Source organism: Lepus europaeus, chromosome 1 (assembly GCF_033115175.1).
Source record: "Lepus europaeus isolate LE1 chromosome 1, mLepTim1.pri, whole genome shotgun sequence".
NCBI classification, from domain to species: domain Eukaryota; kingdom Metazoa; phylum Chordata; class Mammalia; order Lagomorpha; family Leporidae; genus Lepus; species Lepus europaeus.
Window position 1 is genome coordinate 76,239,116 of NC_084827.1, and position 19,670 is coordinate 76,258,785.

General features: G+C 45.6%; 2 protein-coding genes across 2 annotated transcripts in view; one reads left to right on the top strand and one right to left on the bottom strand.

The window, feature by feature from the left end:
• LOC133765794 (lactase/phlorizin hydrolase) overlaps nt 1-19,670 on the bottom strand; it is a 59,190-nt gene continuing 39,520 nt past the window's right edge. The window contains exons 10-17 of the mRNA XM_062199331.1: nt 14,177-14,467; nt 13,653-13,851; nt 11,409-11,611; nt 8,396-8,505; nt 5,646-5,780; nt 2,969-3,192; nt 1,285-1,518; nt 1-620 (exon numbers count right to left, since the gene is read on the bottom strand). Of these exons, the coding sequence (XP_062055315.1) occupies nt 400-620; nt 1,285-1,518; nt 2,969-3,192; nt 5,646-5,780; nt 8,396-8,505; nt 11,409-11,611; nt 13,653-13,851; nt 14,177-14,467 (1,617 nt within the window). The 3' untranslated portion in view covers nt 1-399. The remainder of the gene's footprint in view (nt 621-1,284; nt 1,519-2,968; nt 3,193-5,645; nt 5,781-8,395; nt 8,506-11,408; nt 11,612-13,652; nt 13,852-14,176; nt 14,468-19,670) is intronic.
• Nucleotides 15,396-15,692, top strand: LOC133765783 (small ubiquitin-related modifier 2-like). The gene is made up of 2 exons (XM_062199328.1): nt 15,396-15,577; nt 15,634-15,692. Exons 1-2 carry the CDS (start codon nt 15,430-15,432, stop codon nt 15,690-15,692), a joined length of 207 nt encoding a protein of 68 aa, XP_062055312.1. The 5' UTR covers nt 15,396-15,429.

A 19,670-nucleotide genomic window follows, 5' to 3' on the forward strand; every position in this document is an offset into this window, starting at 1 on the left:
GGTGCATGGTATTTTTATTTTCTGGGAATGCCAAGTAGGGGGCTAGCAGGGAATTGACGAGAGGGCAGGAGATGAATGACCGTGCAGTCTGTCTGCACAGCGGAGCTGATTCCTCCTTATGAGAGGATTTCTGTGGTTTCAACTCAGGATCCCACCTTCAAAAATTCTGAAACTTACAACACCCTGGTTAATTTCAATTTGGTGGTTTACAGACCACCAGACCAGTTCAGTATCTGCACATTTCCAGTACTCCCAGTACAAGGGCAATATACAACATTTCCAGTTTAATCAGAACCCAAAATCCTTCAAGATTCGAGTCATCTCAACAAGAGAATACAAGACCTGAGGAGTTTGGTGGCTGGCACAGGTATAACAGAGAAAGTAGGCCTGTGTGACTTGTCAGAATGAAGAAACGGGGCTCATTTCCTGTTGGCTTAGTTGTTTTTTCCTTTGCTTGGAGCTCTTGCACAATGCGTATGATAAAAACGCCAAGCCACAGACTCCAAGCAGCACGAGAGAAAAGAGCACGTACAAAGCCGTCTCTGCTTCCGTCGAGCCGAGCGACAGCCCCAGGAACTGGACTTCCTCCTGGCTCACGGGGCTCTTGGTGGGGTCAGTGTCTAGGGAAGGACAAGGGAGAGCAGTTTGTGCTGTGGTTCTCATTCATTGATCACACCCACGTGCCCTAGAGTAGGCCCAGGTCGGATCCCTGGGGTCCAGAGGCTACGTGTTCCCCAGATCTGCACGGTGAGGGTGAGTGCCTTGCTGAGTGAACATGCCTGTCCCTTTCTCTGTGTGGCAAGAGCCTCTGGCTGAGCTAAGCAGTCTTCTATGGTAAACGTCTGTATCAGCAGTTGGGATATAATCTAAATTGGATCACCCCACACTGGCACAGTAATTTATACTTTCGCAGCATTCGACACACGTTGGCCCCATGTCGTCCAGGCCCTCCCCGCACTTTCCCAGTTCTTCAGCTGGGTCCTTCCCAGCTGGCAGAGGCACCTGACCTCTTGTCTGAGGTCACACAGCAAGGCAGTGGGAGGGCTGGAAGAAGAACCTAGACCTGCTTTTCCCACACCAGGGTTCAGTTCTGGGGGATAACATTAGCCCCAAGTTTCCTTTGTTCATCCCAGGAGTGTCTGAAACATTCAAAAAAATAAACACTGGCCTAATGAATGAAGGGGTTGGAGAGGCAGAGGTACATAACTAGCTGGACAAAAGAGACAAGCCCTCACTCTGGCCCCTCATCCTTTCGTTTTCATCCCTCCCAGAGCCCCGTCTCACCTTCTGGCTGGAGGAGACAAGGGTGAGGCCCCTCCGCAGGGTTGGGGAAGCCATTGCACCGGACTATGGAGGCGTAAAACTTGGCTGACTCTCTGGGGATCCTTGGCAGAGAAGGGTCACTGTAGTTCACAAAATGCAGACCAAACTTATCTGAGTAGCCTGTGTACCACTCGAAGTTGTCCATCAGAGTCCAGACTGTGTATCCTCGAAGGTCCACCTTGTCCTGCTGCACAGCTGCACAAACACAGAGTTCAGGTTTCAACTTTCCTTGTCCCAGTAAGACACCTCTGCCAGGTCCCACAGCCAGCTCAGCCCACAGCTCTCCCCACTGTGTGACTGCAAATTCAGGTGAACTTTGGCACTGGCTCTTGGAGACAGCTACACCTTCCCCTGCATGTAATGCCACCAACATCTTTCTTTTTTAACATTTATTTTACTTATTTGAAAGAGTTACAGATGGGTTGTGTGGAAGAGAGAGGGAGAGATCTTCTATCCATTGATTCATTCCCTAAATGGCTGCAATGGCTAGGGCTGGCCTGGCCAAAGTCAGGAACCAGGAGCTCCTCCCAGGTCTCTGACATGGGTGCAGGGGGCCAAGAACTTTGGCCATCCTCCACTGCTTTCCCAGGTGCATTAGCAGGGAACTGGATCAGAAGTGAATCAGCTGTGACTCGAACTGGCTTGCATATGGGATGCCAGCATTGCAGGAGGGAGCTTAACTTGTTATGCCACATGCCAGCCCTGACACCAGTATCTTTCCAGAAATGCTCAACACTATGTAGGATTCAGGACACAGGCAGCCTGAGCTCATCCCACTGGGTCATCTACACTCCCTCCTCTCTGCATTGCAGGATACCAATCTTGGTCAATGCCTTAGAATGTTAGTGCTCCCTCCTATAGAAAATAAAGGGTCCTGGGACTGGTGCTGTGGAACATTGAGTTATGCTGTTACATGAATGCTGGCATCCTATACTGGAGTGCTGGTTCAAGTTCAAACTGCTCCACTTCTGACACAGCTCACTGCTAATGAGCCAAGGAAGACAGCAAAGATGGCCAAAGCACCTGGGCCGCTGTCACCCATGAGAGAGATCCAGATGCAGCTCTGGACTCCTTGTTTTGCCTGGACCAGCACCAGCCATTGCAGCCATTGGTGGGACAAACCAGGAGATTTAAGGGTGCCTTTTCAAATAAATAAGTATTTTTAAAAAGAAAAGAAAGAGCCCTAGATGATAGAGATGTTAGCTGGGACAGGATTTTCTAGATACTTCCTTGTCTGGTGTGTGGCTCACTCTGTTACTCAGCACTGCTTTCTGCCCCCTTATTCTCATGGTCCCATCCCAAGTTCTTAAGTCTAGGCCAAGGGTTCTCAAAGTTTGGTTTGGGGAACAAAGACCCTACATGTGGACAACCATGAGGACTATTCCTTCTGACCTCTGCCCAGACCATCCTCTAGGGAGTGCAGATGTCCAAAGACACCAGATCTCAGGGAAGAGCTAGGACACCAGATAACTTGGGCCAGATAGCAAATTTTTCACTGTGTTTGCTTGCTGAGCTTAGAGAGAGGAAGGAAAACATTCAGGACATGGCTCAAAGAAAGGCTTGTTACTGTGGCTGGGGGGTGAATGCTCCCCTCCTGCAGACACTGGCCATGTTTACAACAGTGAAAGGGGTGGGCCTGACATACCTTTGAGGGCCTCGTTGATGTAACTGCGGAGGTAGTAGATCCTGGTAGTGTCATTGAGGTACGAGTCTCCCCGATGGGACACCCCGTTCTCTGTTACATAAATCGGAGGGTTGTTGTACTCCTCCTTTATCCAGTTCAGGATCCTCCTGAAGCCAAAAGGTGTCATCTTCAGCCAGAAAGAGCCAGAACCTGGCCAAGAGCGATCTACGATGGAGGCAACTCCCCTACGAGTTCAAAAACTAAAGATTAGATTTTGATCTGTGAATCCTAAGGGGGTCTTTACACAAAACAAGACTTAGCCTAGGAAAAGCCTCAGGTTTTGTCTAGACTCAGAGTCATACAAACGCCAGAACAATCCAATTGCCTCAGATTCTCCTCTTTTCACTTCTGGTTGCCCCCCTCAATGCTGCTGTAACTCTGGAAAGCCCAGGAAGCTCTCTGTTCTGTGAGCTCTCTCTGCCTGTGCAGAGAGGAGTGGTCTTGTTTGTGGAACTGAGCCCTGCTGAGGGAATGCTGTGTCCTCAGAGAAGTGGCTCCCCTGAGTCACTTGTCAGTACCCCACACAGGTCACAAGAAGGGCCCTCATGTATGTGGTAAGCAGGAGCAGACAGGTGGGGACCTTCAACTGTCCAAGACCTTGGCCTGTCCTTCCAGTAATAGACAAGGAGATAAGTACAGCTTATGCCACAGGAACGCATGCCGGACAGGATGTGCAAAAATGATGTCCCGAGAGTCCTACAGTCCAAATAAGGAGCAGCCGTTTAAATACGTCTTAGCTCCTAATCCCTCAGGAAAACGTGTTATTGGTACTCAGATTCATCATACTCAGCTGACCTGAACAAGGGCCATTCATGAGCTCACACAAGGGTTACTGGGGAAAGAGTCACAGGCCAGAGAGGCACCAAGGGTCATGTGGGGGAAAAGATGCAGAACAAACAAGGGTGCTCTGGAGTTTCCCCAGTCTCTCAGTGAGTCACGGTGCAGTGGAGGTGTAGGGGGATGTAGGGCCTTGTTTTCAAAGAAAAAATATGATCAGAGTTGGCAAACTTGGAAGGCTTCCATAGCTTTGGCAACTCATGATGAGAGCCTAGGGTGGTTACTGGTGCCATAAACTAGAATGTCAATTTGTTGGGTCAACAACAGGAGTCACTGTGCACTTGCTCCTCATGTGGGATCTCTGTCCTTAATGTGCTGTACATTTTGATTTAATGCTATAACTAGTACTCAAACAGTATGTTTCACTTTGTGTTTCTATGTGGGTGCAAACTGTTGAAATCTTTACTTAATATATACTAACTTGATCTTCTGTATATAAAGAGAATTGAAAATTAATCTTGATGTGAATGGAAGGGGAGAGGGAGAGGGAGAGGGGAGGGATGCGTGTGGGAGGGAAGTTATGGGAGGGGGAAGCCATTGTAATCCATAAGCTGTACACTGGAAATTTATATTCATTAAATAAAAGTAAAAAATAAAAAAATAAAGAAAGAAAGAAAGAAGGAACGGCCTTGGGCCATTACTGCCTACATCGTAGACCAGGATGGAGTTCCAGGCTGCTGGCTTTGGCCTGGACCAATACTAGCTATTGTAGCCATTTGGGGAGTGGGAAGAGTTATCTCTATCTCTCTGTCACTCTGCTTTTCAAATGAGTAAAACATTTTTTAAAAAGAAAAAAAAACTTATTTTGACTAAAATACATCTGAAAAGTCAAGAAAATTTGGCAAAAAAAGGAAAGTCCTGGAAAGAAAAATGTTTTTTTAAAGATTTTATTTATTTATTTGAGAGGTAGAGTTACAGACCGAAAGAGGGAGAGACAGAGAGAGGGATCTTCCATCTGCTGGTTCACTCCCCAAATGGCTGCAACAGCCAGAGCTGGGTCGATCCAAAGCCAATAACCAGGAGCTTCTTCCAGGTCTCCCATGTGAGTGCAGGGGCCCAAGCACTTGGGCCATCTTCTACTGCTTTCCCAGGCCGTAGCAGAGAGCTTGGTCAGAAAAAGGGCAGCCACATCACAAACCAGTGCCCATACGGGATGCCAGCGCCACAGGTGGAGGCTCAGTCTACTATACCACAGTGCTGGCCCCAGAAAAATGTTTTTCTTGAAAACAGTTTTTAAAAACCAAGCACACTTGGGGCCAGTGTGTGGTAAAACCACTGCCTGCAACAATGACATTTTATATAGGTAGGTGTTGGTTTGAAATACGGCTGCTCCACTTCTAATATAATTCCCTGATAACGCAGGAAAGCAGAATAAGATGGCCCAAGTGCTTCGATCCCTGCCACACACATGGGAGACCTGGAAGAAGCTCCAGGCTCCTGGTTTCAGCCTAGCCCAGTCCCAGTCTTTTTGAAGAACCAGCCTATGGAAGATTCTCCTCACACCCACTCACCATGTGGTGACTGTATGTGTGTATGTGTGTCTTCCTTTGAAATAAATAAATCTTTAACAAAACAAAATAACAACAACAACAAACCAAGCACATGCGCCTTAACAGGAGGCTCCTGGAGACTCTGGCATTGTCTCTTGGTCAGGTTCTTAGACATTTCAACTGTGATATCAGCTTGCAAGGGCTCCAAGCCCTTTTCTGAGGCTATGCAGGCTTCTGCATAAAAGTTGGACTAAGAGGCACCTTCCTGCAGTTTTCAAAGTTTGCTCCAGGTGCCATGTGGGCAGACTTACCTGTCTGCATCAACAGTGGACATGATGGAGGGATAGTTGAAGTTGTAGGCCAAGACAGTGGTATAGTGATTGAACCCAAAAAAGTCATAGGTGCCATTGATCCTCCTCTTCTCACTCTCTGTGAACTCTGGGAGCCTGGGCAGAAACAGCCAATAAGGTGAGGGCTTCAGGAAGAATCATACTTGGAAGAGATAATGTCATGAGCAGGGTGGAGGAGATGCTGGAGGCCACATGGAGAAAGGGGAGGGGCCTTTCAGGTGGCGCAGGTAGAGCCTAAGGCTCCTCCCTCTGGTGTCATAAGAGCTTCTCTTCCGGGGCCAGCGTTGTGGCACAATGGGTTAAACCACCCCATGAAATGCTGGCATCCCATATGGGCGCTGGTTCAAGTTCTAACTGCTCCACTTCAGATCCACCTCCCTGTTAATGTGCCTGGGAAAGCAGCAGAAGATGGTCCAAGTGCTTGGGCCCCTGAACCCAGAGGGAGATGAAGCTCCTGGCTCATGGCTTTGGCCTGGCCCAGACCCAGTTGTTACAACCATTTGGGGAGTGAACCAGCAGATAGACGATCTCTCTCTCTCACACACACACACACACACACACAGACATTTTATATTTCTTTCACACACTAACATGTAAAAATTCTGATACTTAGCATCTACATAATATTTCAAAAACCACAAGCATGCCTGACACTGCTCCTTTACATTCATAACGTTATGCTTTGTATTTCCGCATTCTGCCATCTGGAGCTGTGGATGGTTTGGGAAAAGTCTACCACTGCTAATGAAGGAAGTTTTTGAAGATTGAGTATTTGATGCTTGGACTCCTGTGCTCTCATGATTTTACTGAGCTTTGTTTTCTTAACACATGAGGGCAGTATGCCCGTGTACTCCGGGTGAGGAGACTTTTCTCTAAGCTTGCCTAACGTGCACCTCAGCCAAATCCTGTGACACACACGTGCTGACAGGGAGACCCTGGTACTTGTGGCATAGACGGGGCCAGGAGTCACCAAGTTCAGGCCTCTGACACCTTCATCTTGACCCTTCTGCTACCGTTAGCCTCAAGGATCAAAACCTCCCCTCCCTGGGGTTTCTGAAAAGCTGGAAGGGAACTAAAGCCCATGTGCTCAAGCGTTCCCTCCTCTGTCAGCAGCCAGCAGTGGCTCCTCGGGGCCTGGGGCCCAAAGGCCCTCTGCCAGGTGCCCAGGCCCCTCCCTGCAGCCAGGCAGCTGGCCCCACTCACTGTTAGTGACCTCCAGGCTGCACTCACATCCCACCCCTCGGGTGCGATGAACTCTAGCAAATTCTGTTCCTTGTCAAGTCTCAGGTCAATGGATCTTCTGCTTAATCCGCAAAGACTCCTGGGGCTACTGAGCACCCCCTGGTCCCACCTTGATGACCTGGGGAATGGGATTCTCTGGAGCCCTGTCTTCTTAGTGGGCCTGTCAGCAACCTGAAGGAGCCAGACTTGGAATCCTGTCTTTACATCAGTGGACCCCACAGGGCCTGGCTCTGACAGCACTGGTGGGTGCTCAGCACAGCTGTGTGGACAAGTAGGCTCACTGGCTTGCTAGAGACCAGAGCTGGCACATCAGGCCTTAGGCACAGCCTGCTTTCAGCTGGATTTGCCCTAATCAGGCAATGCAGAGACTGGGTTTTTCAATCCTCACTAGTGGACTTTGTGGAGGAAGACTCAGAGCTTATGTTAGAAAGTCCTGATGCTGTGGCATATTGGGTTAAACCTCCGCCTGCAGCCCTGGTATCCCACATGGGCACCTGTTTGAGTCCTGGCTGCTCTACTTCTGATCCAGCTTTCTACTAATGACCTGGGAAAACAGTGGAAGATAGCCCAAGTACTTGGGCCCCTGTACCCATGTGGGAGACCAGGAAGAAGCTCCTGGATCCTGGCTTTGTATCAGCCAAACTCTGGCCATTGCAGCCATTTTGGGAGTGAACCAGTGGATGGAAGATCTCTCCATCTCTCCCTTCTCTGTCTTTAACTCTGCCTCTCAAATACATAAACAAGTATTTTTTAAAAAGAAAGAAATTCATACTTTGTGAATGCCTTTTGCACTCCCATACTTAGAAGAATGGGAGGCTTCTGGAGCTGTGTATGTTCCCCCAAGGCCAGGGACTTTTCCTGTTCTATGTACCTACACTTCCTCAAACCACACTGCCATTGTCATAGATGATTCTCAAAGCCAGAGTGTGAGCCCCAGAGGGAAAATCCCAGCTGCATCACTTGCTAGCTAGGTGCTCTTGCACAGGAATTTCTGCCTCAGTTTCTTTAAATAAAAATGAGAGCATCAATGGAAGACTGACAAATGTAAACTGACAATGTTGCCATCACTTCTAGCACAGGAGAGCCTGGAGGGTCAGGAAAAGGGGCGCGCTTTGGTGCACACCACACCCCCTGCTGTGGAATGATGAAAAGCGCATGCCTGGCAATCCCTGGCTGCTCCCTGGATTCCCTGATGAGGGGTGAAGCATCAGAGAAAGTGCTGGGGAAATGGTCCTCGAGTGAGGTAGTGAGGCTGCTAAGAGGTGGGTGCTCCTGGGACAGATCTGGCTGTTCTGAAGCAAGGTACCAGTAGTACCAGCTGTCTGTTGTCAAGCCCATAGGAGAGCCAGGTGCTGTGCTGAGTGCACACATACCTGATCATGTTTAGCTTCCCAGCAAGCAACAAGGAAGCAGAGATATGCCCCCTGGCCCAACACCCACGCTTGCACCACCTGGTCCCAAAACCTTACCGAGACTCGTTGAGACCTGCGGCCAAGCTCCTCTCACGGATCCGCGTCTTCATCACCTCATTGTAGTCCCCGTTCTTGAAAATGGGGTGTGCAAACCAGCCTCCCATAAACTGCAGGATGGGGAGGGAGCAGTCAGCCTTGGCATTACAGGGGAGCCCCCAGCAGATCACAACAACTGTTCAGCAGTCGCTGGCTTCACAACTTCCCCTCCTTTCTCCCTGACTCTGGAACTTGAACTCTGCTCTTCTCCATGGCCTGTGCAAGCTGCAGCTCAAGTGCCAGCAGGCCTTACCACCTGTGTCTGTAAAGCTGCCACCTCACTGAGAGCTGTGCCCTGGCCTCAGTGATTACAGCTGGGCGTGAGAGGGACAGAAGTCAGCACTGGCCCTGGCACCCGCCAGTCTTCCTGGCCACTCTAGAAAGGTCCTCCAGAAGCAGAGGAATAGACTGGAAGCTTCCAGGCCCCAGATCTGCTGTCTTATCAGAGACACTGAACCAACAACCTGGTCCTTCCTCATCACAGTGCCTAGGGGTCAACCAGAGCTTTCAGAAAAGGGCTGAATTGCCAGGATTTCCTGGCTGTCCAGGCAAAAGACAACCCTTCTGTGGCTTTGGGTTCATACTCCCAATTGCAGAACTTCTTTTCCTTATTGTGGGGTACACAGCACCCAAACACTACCAGGGAGGCTTCTCCCGTGTCTCTAGATCCTCCCCTCACCTGTGACTGATGCTTAGAATGAGGGGGGAGGGTAGCCTTCCACTCAGTCAACAATGAGCACACACTCCCTGATACAAGAGGTTTAAGTGCACTTCAAGGTAATAGCTTGAACTCTTCTCATTCCACCACACTTCTACAGATTCTAATAGTATAATATCTGTCGTAAACCTGGGCTGCAGTGTCACAGTCCACCAGTCAGGGGCTCAATCTAATGACAGCACAGCCTGACAACTCCTGAGTTCTGGGATTTTGGTTTCAGGGAAAGTAGGATTGCTCTAATTCACCATTTCGTGAGTGTGAAAGGAGGGATGCATTCATTTTGTTCCAACCCATCCCACAACTGACTAGCAAACCAGAAAAGTAAGTTCTTATTACATTTATTACACTAATTTGTTGAGAGATCCTGGGAAGGGTTTGGCAAAGCAAAGCTCTAGGAATTCCCCTGAGAGGGTCATAGTGCCACAGCTTGTAGACTCCATGGGAGAATCAAAGGCACAAAGCAGTCTGGCAATGAGAGACACTTGCCTTTCTCTCCTGATGCTGAAACATGGGAGAGGATACCTTGCTATCCCTGCAGCTGTGCGGTGAAAGAGGCTATGTAGGCACCTGCTCACTACTAGTGTCTCTATTTCCAGGGGCATAATTCCACAACCAAAAGATGTGTGTCCTCATTTTAAACTCATGGAATTGACAAATTAGGGGGAACTAATAATATCACAGAATCTCAAGCCTGGTTTAATGGTCTTAGGCTGGAGCAAATAAAGTTACATGGTGACACCTAGAGGTGTACTGTGACATTGCAGTCTAGCTCCATTAGGTACTAGTCAAGATAAATTGAAGGGTAGGAATCTGTTACTTAGCTTCAAACAAATGTTACATCCAGTAAGTAATATAGATATGCTTTTAAGACTGAAAAGATACAGTTAAATTCACAATAGCTAACATATGGAATCAACTCAAATGTCCATCAACTGAAGAGTAGATAAATTATGGGATGTGTACACTACAGAATACTACAAAGTGGTAAAAAAAAAAAAAAATCCTGTCATTTGCAACGAATGGAAGAAACTGGAAAACGTTATATTTAATGAAATAATCCATTCCCAAGTAGACAAAATCCATGTGTTCTCCCTGATCTGTGGTAACTAATAGAGTACTTAAAAGGCAACCTTAGAGGTGAAATTGACCCTTGGAGATGCAATGACTTTGAACAGCCTTTGTCTCAATTGTTGAGAAACAGTTTTTCTTCATACTATTTGTTACTTAGTATAGAGTTAATTTTATGTGTATAAAGCTAATTGAAAATAGACCTTTATAAAAAAAAATAAGAACCGGAATAAGAAGGAGGAAGAAGAAGGATGGGAGTAAGGTGTGAGTGCGGGTTAGAAAGTATCACTATAATCCTAATGTTGTATTTTTCTCCCCAAAGAAACCTTTTATTTAAGGAGTGTAAACCTCATGCATTTCATAAGTACCACTTTAGGGATATAGTGATTCTTCCCACCATAACCATCCTCCCACCCACTCTCCTACCCCTCCTCTTGCTCCCTCTCCCATTCCCACTAAGATCCATTTTTGATTCCCTAATGTTGTATTTATGAAATACATGAGGTTTGTATACCTTAAATAAAAAGTTAAAAATGGTAATTCTACTGAATTAAACTATTTGGAAAAATAATATAGATTTTACTTATAAAAAGGTTTAGTTCTAAAAAAAAAGGTTTTCCAGACCCCAGTGCCTATGAATCAGGATATGCCTCAAACATATTTAGTAGCCATTAAGATTGCATAGATTCTTCATAAAGGTCAAAATTAATATTTTGAAGGTTAAAAATAGCGCAATGTCCTGAAAGCAATAAAAAGTATATTTTAATTACTAGCAAACTGAGCCAAAGAATGGCATGTTATTCAAAGTGTTGAATGAGTCGCTACTAATCAGAACTAGAAAGAATCACATTGATAGCATCTTTGATTTTTAAAGTCCTGTCCTTGTGTCCATCAGATCTGGGATGATAAATAAAATATCCATTTCTTATTTTTGTAAAAAAAAAAAAAAAAGACTGAAAAGAAAACCCAACCCAAAGAATTTGCTCCTTGCATTACAACAAACCTGTAATGTGGCTACAGCCTCTCTGGTTTACAGAAGAAAAAAATCAAGGTATTGTGATTTTCCCAAGCTCACAAAAATCACAGAATCCTAAATATTTGATTTTCAATATAATTCCAACTCCATTAGACCAAGAAAGGTGAGGAAAATGGACAAGAGTAAGAATAGTGCCCAAAGGAAAACCAGACCTGAACATATCTCTTGGCTGCCTCCACGTCCTCTTGGTTGGAGGGGTCCCTGGGCTCAGCCCAGTCACTGTTGACGGTGATAGAAATAATACCTCCTTGGCTGGCCCGGTACACGTCATTGTACAAATGCCAGGCCTCAGCGTGAGCCTTTATTAAGTTGTGGCCAACAATGTAGGGAGCAGTGCCAGGCCTATAGTAGATCCCTGGAAACACACACACGGATGTCAACAGACAGTGCATAGGGACAGGTGTTACAGTTCCCTGCCTCAGAGGGGTCCTGTGTGTCAGAGAAAGAGTGCAGGTTTTGGCATTAGAAGAGTGGAGTTGAAATCCTAGCTCTACCTCTTGCTAGCTGGCTTGTGACTTTGGGTGAGTAACTCAGCCTTCCAGGTTCTTCCTCAGTGAAAGCATGAAGAGAATGCTTGTGAGAAGGAAATGAAACAGTGTGTATGTCTACAGAGATAAGGCCGTTGATAAAAGTTGGTATCTATTCTCTTCTTCCCAAATGTGGCTCATCCCTCTCGGGCAAAATACCTGCACCAGTGTGCCTCAGGAGTTGGCAACCTGGAACACCTGGGGGCCACGGTGACCTGGGGTTGGAGCACACAGCTGAGGCAAGCAGATGACACCGAGAGTCTAGGAGAGCAATGCTGTGACAGAGGCCGCCCCTCCCATGCTGAAGGAGTGGTAAACTGAGGCACCACCCCAGGACTGGCAGGAAATGCGTCGGATGATGGTGCAAGGCCCATTTCCCTGGGCTCAGTCAGCTTTTACCATGATCCTGGGGAACCCTGTGTCTGAACACCAATCTACTCTCCTAAAGCTCAGAGCTAGAGAAAAGGGAAGCCAGATGGTTCTCAAGGGGCAAAGACAGCTCCACAATGCCTTTCAGAGCACTTATGGTGGGGTGGGCATTTGGCCCAGCAGGTTAGATGTCTCCTGGGATGGCCACATCCCTTATGGGAGTGTCTGGATTTAAGTCCCAACTCTGCTCACAAATCCAGCTTCCTGCTAATGGGCACCCCAGGAAATAGCAGTGATAGCTCAAAATAATTGGGTTTCTGCCATTAAAATGGAAAACTTCGATTGAGTTCTGGGCTTCTAGCTATGGTCTAACCCAGCCCCAGCCATTATAGGCATATGGGGAGTGAACCAGTAGAGGGAAAATCTTTGTCTGTCTGTCTCTGCTTAATTAAATAAGTATTTTAAATGAATAAATTAAATAAAATTAAAACCTCAAATGTCTCTTTAAGTAAAAAAAAAAAAAAAAAAAGCCAGCCCTTATGGTCAGATGTGTATTGGAATTTAACAGTTTTGTACTTTGGAAAAGTGGTAAGTTCCATATCATAGCAAATGGTAGGCATCATCCCAACAGGGACCACACAACTCTCCAGAGTGAAGCCCACACTTATCTCTGCAGCAGGCCTTAGTGCAATAGCTTCATCCACGCCACAGGGGAGACAGGCCCTGCACAGCCTCGTGTTGGTTCAAGTCAGGCTTCATGGCCATTCAGTGTGCTCAGCTCAGCCAAGTCAATCACTGTTACCTTTGGGATTTGGGGGTTAGGAACACAGGCTACGGACCTGTACAGCCTGACAAACTGTCCTTTCCTACATGAATTTTCCTTTCCTACATGGATTCATCCAGGTCCCCGAGCTCACAGAGCTTCCCCCCTGAGCAGGTCAGAGTCACAAAGCAAAGGAATGAAGTCCTCCTGAGGATCTGCGATGCGAAACTCACGCTTAGCAAATGTGTGTGTCAGGGTGGAACATCCAAAGCCTTGAGCAAGAGGCAGGGTGTGGGAGGCTCTGCCATGGGGCTTTCTTGGCCACCTCCTTCCATGCCATCTAGATTTATTTCTTCAAGATGCTAAGAGCTAGCTGGCACCATGGCTCAATAGGCTAATCCTCTGCCTTGTGGCACTGGTACACTGGGGTTCTAGTCCCGGTTGGGGCGCTGGATTCTGTCCCGGTTGCCCCTCTTCCAGGCCAGCTCTCTGCTGTGGCCTGGGAGTGCAGTGGAGGATGGCCTAAGTCCTTGGGCCCTGCACCCCATGGGAGGTCAGGATAAGCACCTGGCTCCTGCCTTTGGATCTGCGCGGTGCGCCGGCTGCAGCAGCCATTGGAGAGTGAACCAATGGCAAAGGAAGACCTTTCTCTCTCTCTCTCTCACTGTCCACTCTGCCTGTTAAAAAAAAAAAAAAAAAAAAGCTACGAGCTGGCAAGTCAGGCCTGAAACTCTTACCTGGGGCATACAGCCCAGTGCCATAACCATGGTAGGCAACAACAATGGGTTCATTCAGCGTGATCCAAAACTTCACCTTGTCTCCCAGCCTCTGGAACAGCACATTTGCATACTCCCTGAACCGCTGCACAATGGTCTCATTCTCCCAGCCTCCAACATCCTGGAGCGCCTGAGGAAGGTCGAAGTGGTACATGGTCACCTGTGAAAAAAGCCAGAGCCACAGTTCCATTCATTGTGCCTTCTATGGGAAGCACAAACACCTGCTAAAACTGAGGATTAATTATGAGACAAAGGCTCAGACTTTTCTTGAGTAGCAGGAAGAGGCAGGGTAAGTTACTTCTAAGGAGGGGAACAGGTCAGGGTGGAGGACAAACGTCTTGGATGTTTGTAAAATTCTGCACCATGTGAATTTAGTGGCAATTCAAGAATTAAGTTTGAAAACAGTGTTTTGCTTTCAGTGTAAATGTGCTCCTGTCCCACAGCCTCTGCTTGTGGACTTCACCGGGGCCAGGGCCCTCCCTCACCTGGGGCTTGATGTTGGCGGCCAGAAGTGCGTCTATGAGCCGCACGTAGTAGTTCAGGCCTGCTTCGTTGATGTAGTTGGTGGTTCCGTCAGGGAGGATGCGAGACCAGGAGATGGAAAAGCGGTAGTGGGTTACGGCCAGGTTCTGCAGGGCGACCACGTCCTCAGAGATCTTGTGGTAACTGTCACAGGCCACATCTGCGATGTCATCATTCTCAATCCTCAGCCGTGTGTGAGTAAACGTGTCCCAAATTCCAAGGCCTTTGCCATCTGCTCTCCATGCACCTTCGATCTCACCATGACAAGAAAGACATGGCTGAATTCAGTCTCAGTCAAACCCTCAGAGATTCCTTTCTGTCTACCTGTGAGTGCCAAGACAGGATGTTTCCCAGCCTCACCTCCTCAGGAGCCTTCTCTCGCCACCCCTCTGATTTCTGAACTCCCCCCAATTTCTGCATACTTGCAGCTCTAATACATTGCATTATACTGTTGTGAGTGTCTAGGATTTGTATGTTTCAAGGTGGTGTCCCAGCAATGCTTGTGGCAGTGTCTGGAGAACAGAGGATCCTCACTAAAGTTTTGAATAAACAAGTCCTTGAACATCCTCCCCATCATGTTGAAATAAACTGCAATGATGCCAGGTTTTAACACTGAATTTCTCATCACGACAAATGATTTCTAACTAGGACTCATATCACTGTTTCGGCACCTCCTTCCTTTCATTCTCCTGTTTACCACAAGCCATTGGAATCATGCTAACCCTTAATTTATCTAGTCTGACAGTACAATTTCTGTACCTTACTTTAAAACACTTGAGCATAGGAGGCATTGTGCATACGAGCATATGTGGCATTCTAACCAAGACCGTACTTCAGGCTTGACATACACAGCTGCCACGAAGGTGGCAAAGTTCAGGGCCAGAGTGCTATGTGGACTGTATGGAGGGGAAGTCTTGGCTAATTGGGAAATTAGTTAATGGAGGGAGGTTGGGCAAATAAATGACCATGGTGAATGTATTAGCAGCCATAGTTCTCACCACAGGAGAAAAGGAGATGGAAATATAGAAAATGGAAGGGCTAGAATTAACCCTGAGCATTTGGATTAGAATTGGAAGTATCAATGTGAATATGTGGTTTTTAATATACATAGAGGCCTTCCTTCTTCTGCCGCTCCTGGTGCTGCCTGTGTGCTCAACCGGTGCGGACCTGGTACCTCTTTTGTGAAGCGGCAGCTGAAGAGACTTCGGCACTTGCCATGGCCGACGAAAAGCCCAAGGAAGGAGTCAAGACTGAGAACAACGATCATATTAATTTGAAGGTGGCAGGGCAGGATGGTTCTGTGGTGCAGTTTCAGAGGCATGCACCACTTAGTAAACTAATGAAAGCCTATTGTGGACGACAGGGTTTGTCAATGAGGAGATCAGATTCCGATTTGACGGGCAGCCAATCAATGAATCAGACATAACTGCACAGCTGGAACTGGAGGACGAAGATACAATTGATGTGTTCCAGCAGTAGATGGGTGGTGTCTACTGAAAAGGGAACCTTCTGCTTTATTCCAGAACTCTGCCCTTACAGCCAAGAACACATGCTCAACTAGAAAACTGCAATTGGGTTCCATCACATCCTGACTACTACAGCATAGTTTTCTCTATTCTTTCATTTCTCCTTCCTCATTCCTTTATTGCACATAACGTAACTGCTGTATGTGCACAAGCATATTGCACTTTTTCTTTTCTTTCTCTCTCCTTTTTTTAAAACTAAATGGCCAATGGTATGTTTTGATTGACACCAAATGGAAATGGAATGGGGAAAAATACTGGTTCTGTGAAAATATCCTCTTTCTCCATTAGTGGCGTGCTCATTCAACCCTTATCTTTATATTCCAGTGAGTTATTTTGCTCTCAGTTTTAACCAAAAAAAAAACCCAACAACATAAAAATCCTTGCATACCTTGTTTGATTGGAGAATTTTAATGTTTTTTATTTATCATTGTAAAACCAAGGACAATTTTATAACTTTTTTGTATGTAGCTGTTACATGTAGGGCAATTTTTCTTTAAGTAGAGGTAAATTACTCTTAAAAAAAAAATGAATCCTAGATAGCTTTCCCTTCCAGTCAAGCATCTTGTTTAAATAAACTTCTTGTTTAAAATAAAAAAAATATATACATAGAGATATGAGTAGGTGTAGAAATATATGTGTATGTCTATGTACATGCATGTATTTCCTACCTGTGTTCCCTGAAGGGGCTAAAAGTAATGACATTCCTGGTAATGAGCATAATTAGCGTTCAGATCATGGATTCTAAATGCCATTCTCAATTAAGAAGATCCAGGACTTATTAGAAAAATGGCTTATTAGGAGGCTCATGTTGTGATGCAGCAGGTTAGGCTAACTCATGCAATGCCGGCATCCTGTATCAGAGTGCTGCTTCAAGTTCTGGCATCCCCAGTTCCGATCCTGATAATGCACACCCAAAGAGGCAGCATGTGATGACTCAAGTACGTAGGTCCCTGCCACCCACATGGAAGACCTGGATCCAGCTGTGGGCCCTGGTTTCATTCTGGCCCACCCTTGGCTCTTGTAGGCATTGGGGAATGAATCAGCAGGTGAAAGATCTTTCTGTTCCTCTCTGCCTTTCAAAATAAGATGAAATTTAAAAATGCAAAAGGACTACAGCATTTAAGAAAAAATAGTTATTAGTTAATTCTATGGTAGAGAATGCTGGTAGATAATTTTTATATAAGTGATAAAATCAGTTTCAATAATGTATGTGTATATATATGCACACACATATATGAGTACTTACATAAAACTTATATATAAAAAGTACTTATATGTGCACTTGCTCCTCATGTGGGATCTCTGTCCTTAATGTGCTGTACATTGTGATTTAATGCTATAACTAGTACTCAAACAGTATGTTTCACTTTGTGTTTCTATGTGGGTGCAAACTGTTGAAATCTTTATACTAAATTGATCTTCTGTATATAAAGAGAATTGAAAATGAATCTTGATGCAAATGGAAGGGGAGAGGGAGCGGAAGAGGGGAGGGTTGCGGGTGGGAGGGAAGTTATGGGAGGGGGAAGCCATTGTAATCCATAAGCTGTACACTGGAAATTAATATTCATTAAATAAAAGTTAAAAAAAAAAAAAGAAAAAAAAGTACTTATATATTAAAAAGTTCATGCCGGTGCTGTGGCTCAATAGGCTAATCCTCCGCCTTGCGGCGCCGGCACACCAGGTTCTAGTCCCAGTCGGGGCACCGGATTCTGTCCCGGTTGCCCCTCTTCCAGGCCAGCTCTCTGCTGTGGCCCGGGAGTGCAGTGGAGGATGGCCCAAGTGCTTGGGCCCTGCACTCCATGGGAGACCAGGATAAGCACCTGGCTCCTGCCATCAGATCAGCGCGGTGCGCTGGCTGCAGTGCGCTACCGTGGCGGCCATTGGAGGGTGAACCAACGGCAAAAGGAAGACCTTTCTCTCTGTCTCTCTCTCACTGTCCACTCTGCCTGTCAAAAAAAAAAAAAAAAGTTCATGAAAATGGAATTAAAAAATAAATGTATTGATGTAAAAATTTTTGCATCCATGCATAGTTTCTCATAATATGCATTTTCCACGAATATTTTGAAGACTCCTGGTATGTATATATGTATATATACACACATATACAGAGAAAGAATAAGGAAAATACAGCAAAATATAAACAGTTGAAGAGTGTGAGATAAGGGTATACGGGAATCCCCTGTACTATTTTTGCAATTTTTCTCTGAAAAGATTACCTTACAAATTAAAAAAAAACAGTTCTGAGAGATCAATTGTCACTCTAACTAGGAAACCCATACTATAATCACTTCTCATGCATTCTCAATTCATGCTCCACACTTTGCTACTCAAAATATTCTATGTCACAATAGTGAGAATTGTACCTATTGACTGTCATGATGGATAGTAATGGGTACACACCGATGACAACTTAAAAATTCAAGATGTGAGTTAGCTAAAATACTTTTAGACACTTCTTGCCTTTTGAATGGACAGAGCTTAAGAACCAAGCAGTGGGGCCAGCATTATGCACATTGAGTTAAGCAGCTACTTGCAACACCATCTTCTGACAGTAGAGTGCTGGTTCAAGTCCCTGTTTGAGACTTGGATGAAGTTCCTGGATCCTTGCTTCGACTGGCTATTGAGGCTATTTGCAGATGGAAGAGTCTCTCTCTCTCTCTCTCTCTCTCCCTCTCTTTCTCTCTCTCTCTCAACTCTGCTTTTCAAATCAGTAAATCTAAAAAAAAAAACCAACAACAACAAAAAAAAACAGAAAGGCCTATATCCTATAACCTAGAAAACTCAGTAATCCTTCTGTGTCTGGGTATAAAACTGTGGAGCAATGGTTCTGACTCAGAGTTTTTTATACCAAGGGGACACTGGCAATGTCTGGAGATACTTTTAGTTGTTATATCAGGGGGAGGAGTCCACTGGTATTTGTGAGTACAAACCCAAGTAGGCTACTCAACAACCTATAGAGCACAGGACAGACCTCACAACAGAATGATCCATCCAAAATGTCAATCAGGCCCAGGTGGAGAAATGGCCACAGAAGATTCTGTTTTCTGAGACACAACAGAATTCTTTTTTTTTTTTTTTCATTTTCAATTCTCTTTATATACAGAAGATCAGTTTAGTGTATATTAAGTAAAGATTTCAACAGTTTGCCCCCACACAGAAACACAAAGTGTAAAAATACTGTTTTAGTACTAGTTATAGCATCACCTCACATTGGACAACACATTAAGGACAGATCCCACATGAGACATAAGTACACAGTGACCCATGTTGTTGATTTAACAATTTGACACTCTTGTTTACAAGACTAGTGTCTGCTAATACTAACTGATAGAATCAAAAAGGGAAAAAACGATCCAACATGGGAAGCAGGATACACAGCAGACTCATAGAATGGCAGATGTCCTAAATAGCACTCTGGCCTCAGAATCAGCCCTTATGGCATTTGGATCTGGCTGAAGAGCCCATGAGAGTATTTTAGGCATGGAAAGCCAAGACACTCTGGCAAAAAAAAAAAAAAAAAAAAAAACAAAAAAAAAACAAAACACCTAAATGAAAGATCTCTGTGAGTGTGAGATCCCAGTGGAAAGAACGGGGCCATCAAAAAGGAGGTACCTTTCTCTGAAGGGAGGAGAGAACTTCCACTTTGACTATGACCCTATCAGAATAAGATCAAAGTCGGCGAACCCTAAAGGCTTCTATAGCCTTGGCAACTCATGACACAACAGAATTCTACCTCTGACATTTTGGTGTTTGGCTCAAGTGAAACTTCCATGTAAGGTGTTGGTCAAAACACCCAAGAAGACCAAGCATTGGGGTTTTCAACAGTACACAGAACACCATTTATGAATAGTATTTATGTTTTACTGCTAACTGATTGTTAGTTAATAAATATCTATAAATGGCAATATTTGATCTAAAACTTTCTTTACAA

Coding starts and splice junctions, on each gene's coding strand:
- LOC133765783 (XM_062199328.1), top strand. CDS start 15,430: ATGGCCGACGAAAAGCCCAAGGAAGGAGTCAAGACTGAGAACAACGAT. Junction 15,578..15,633: donor AGCCTATTGTGGACGACAGG/GTTTGTCAATGA, acceptor TCAATGAATCAG/ACATAACTGCACAGCTGGAA.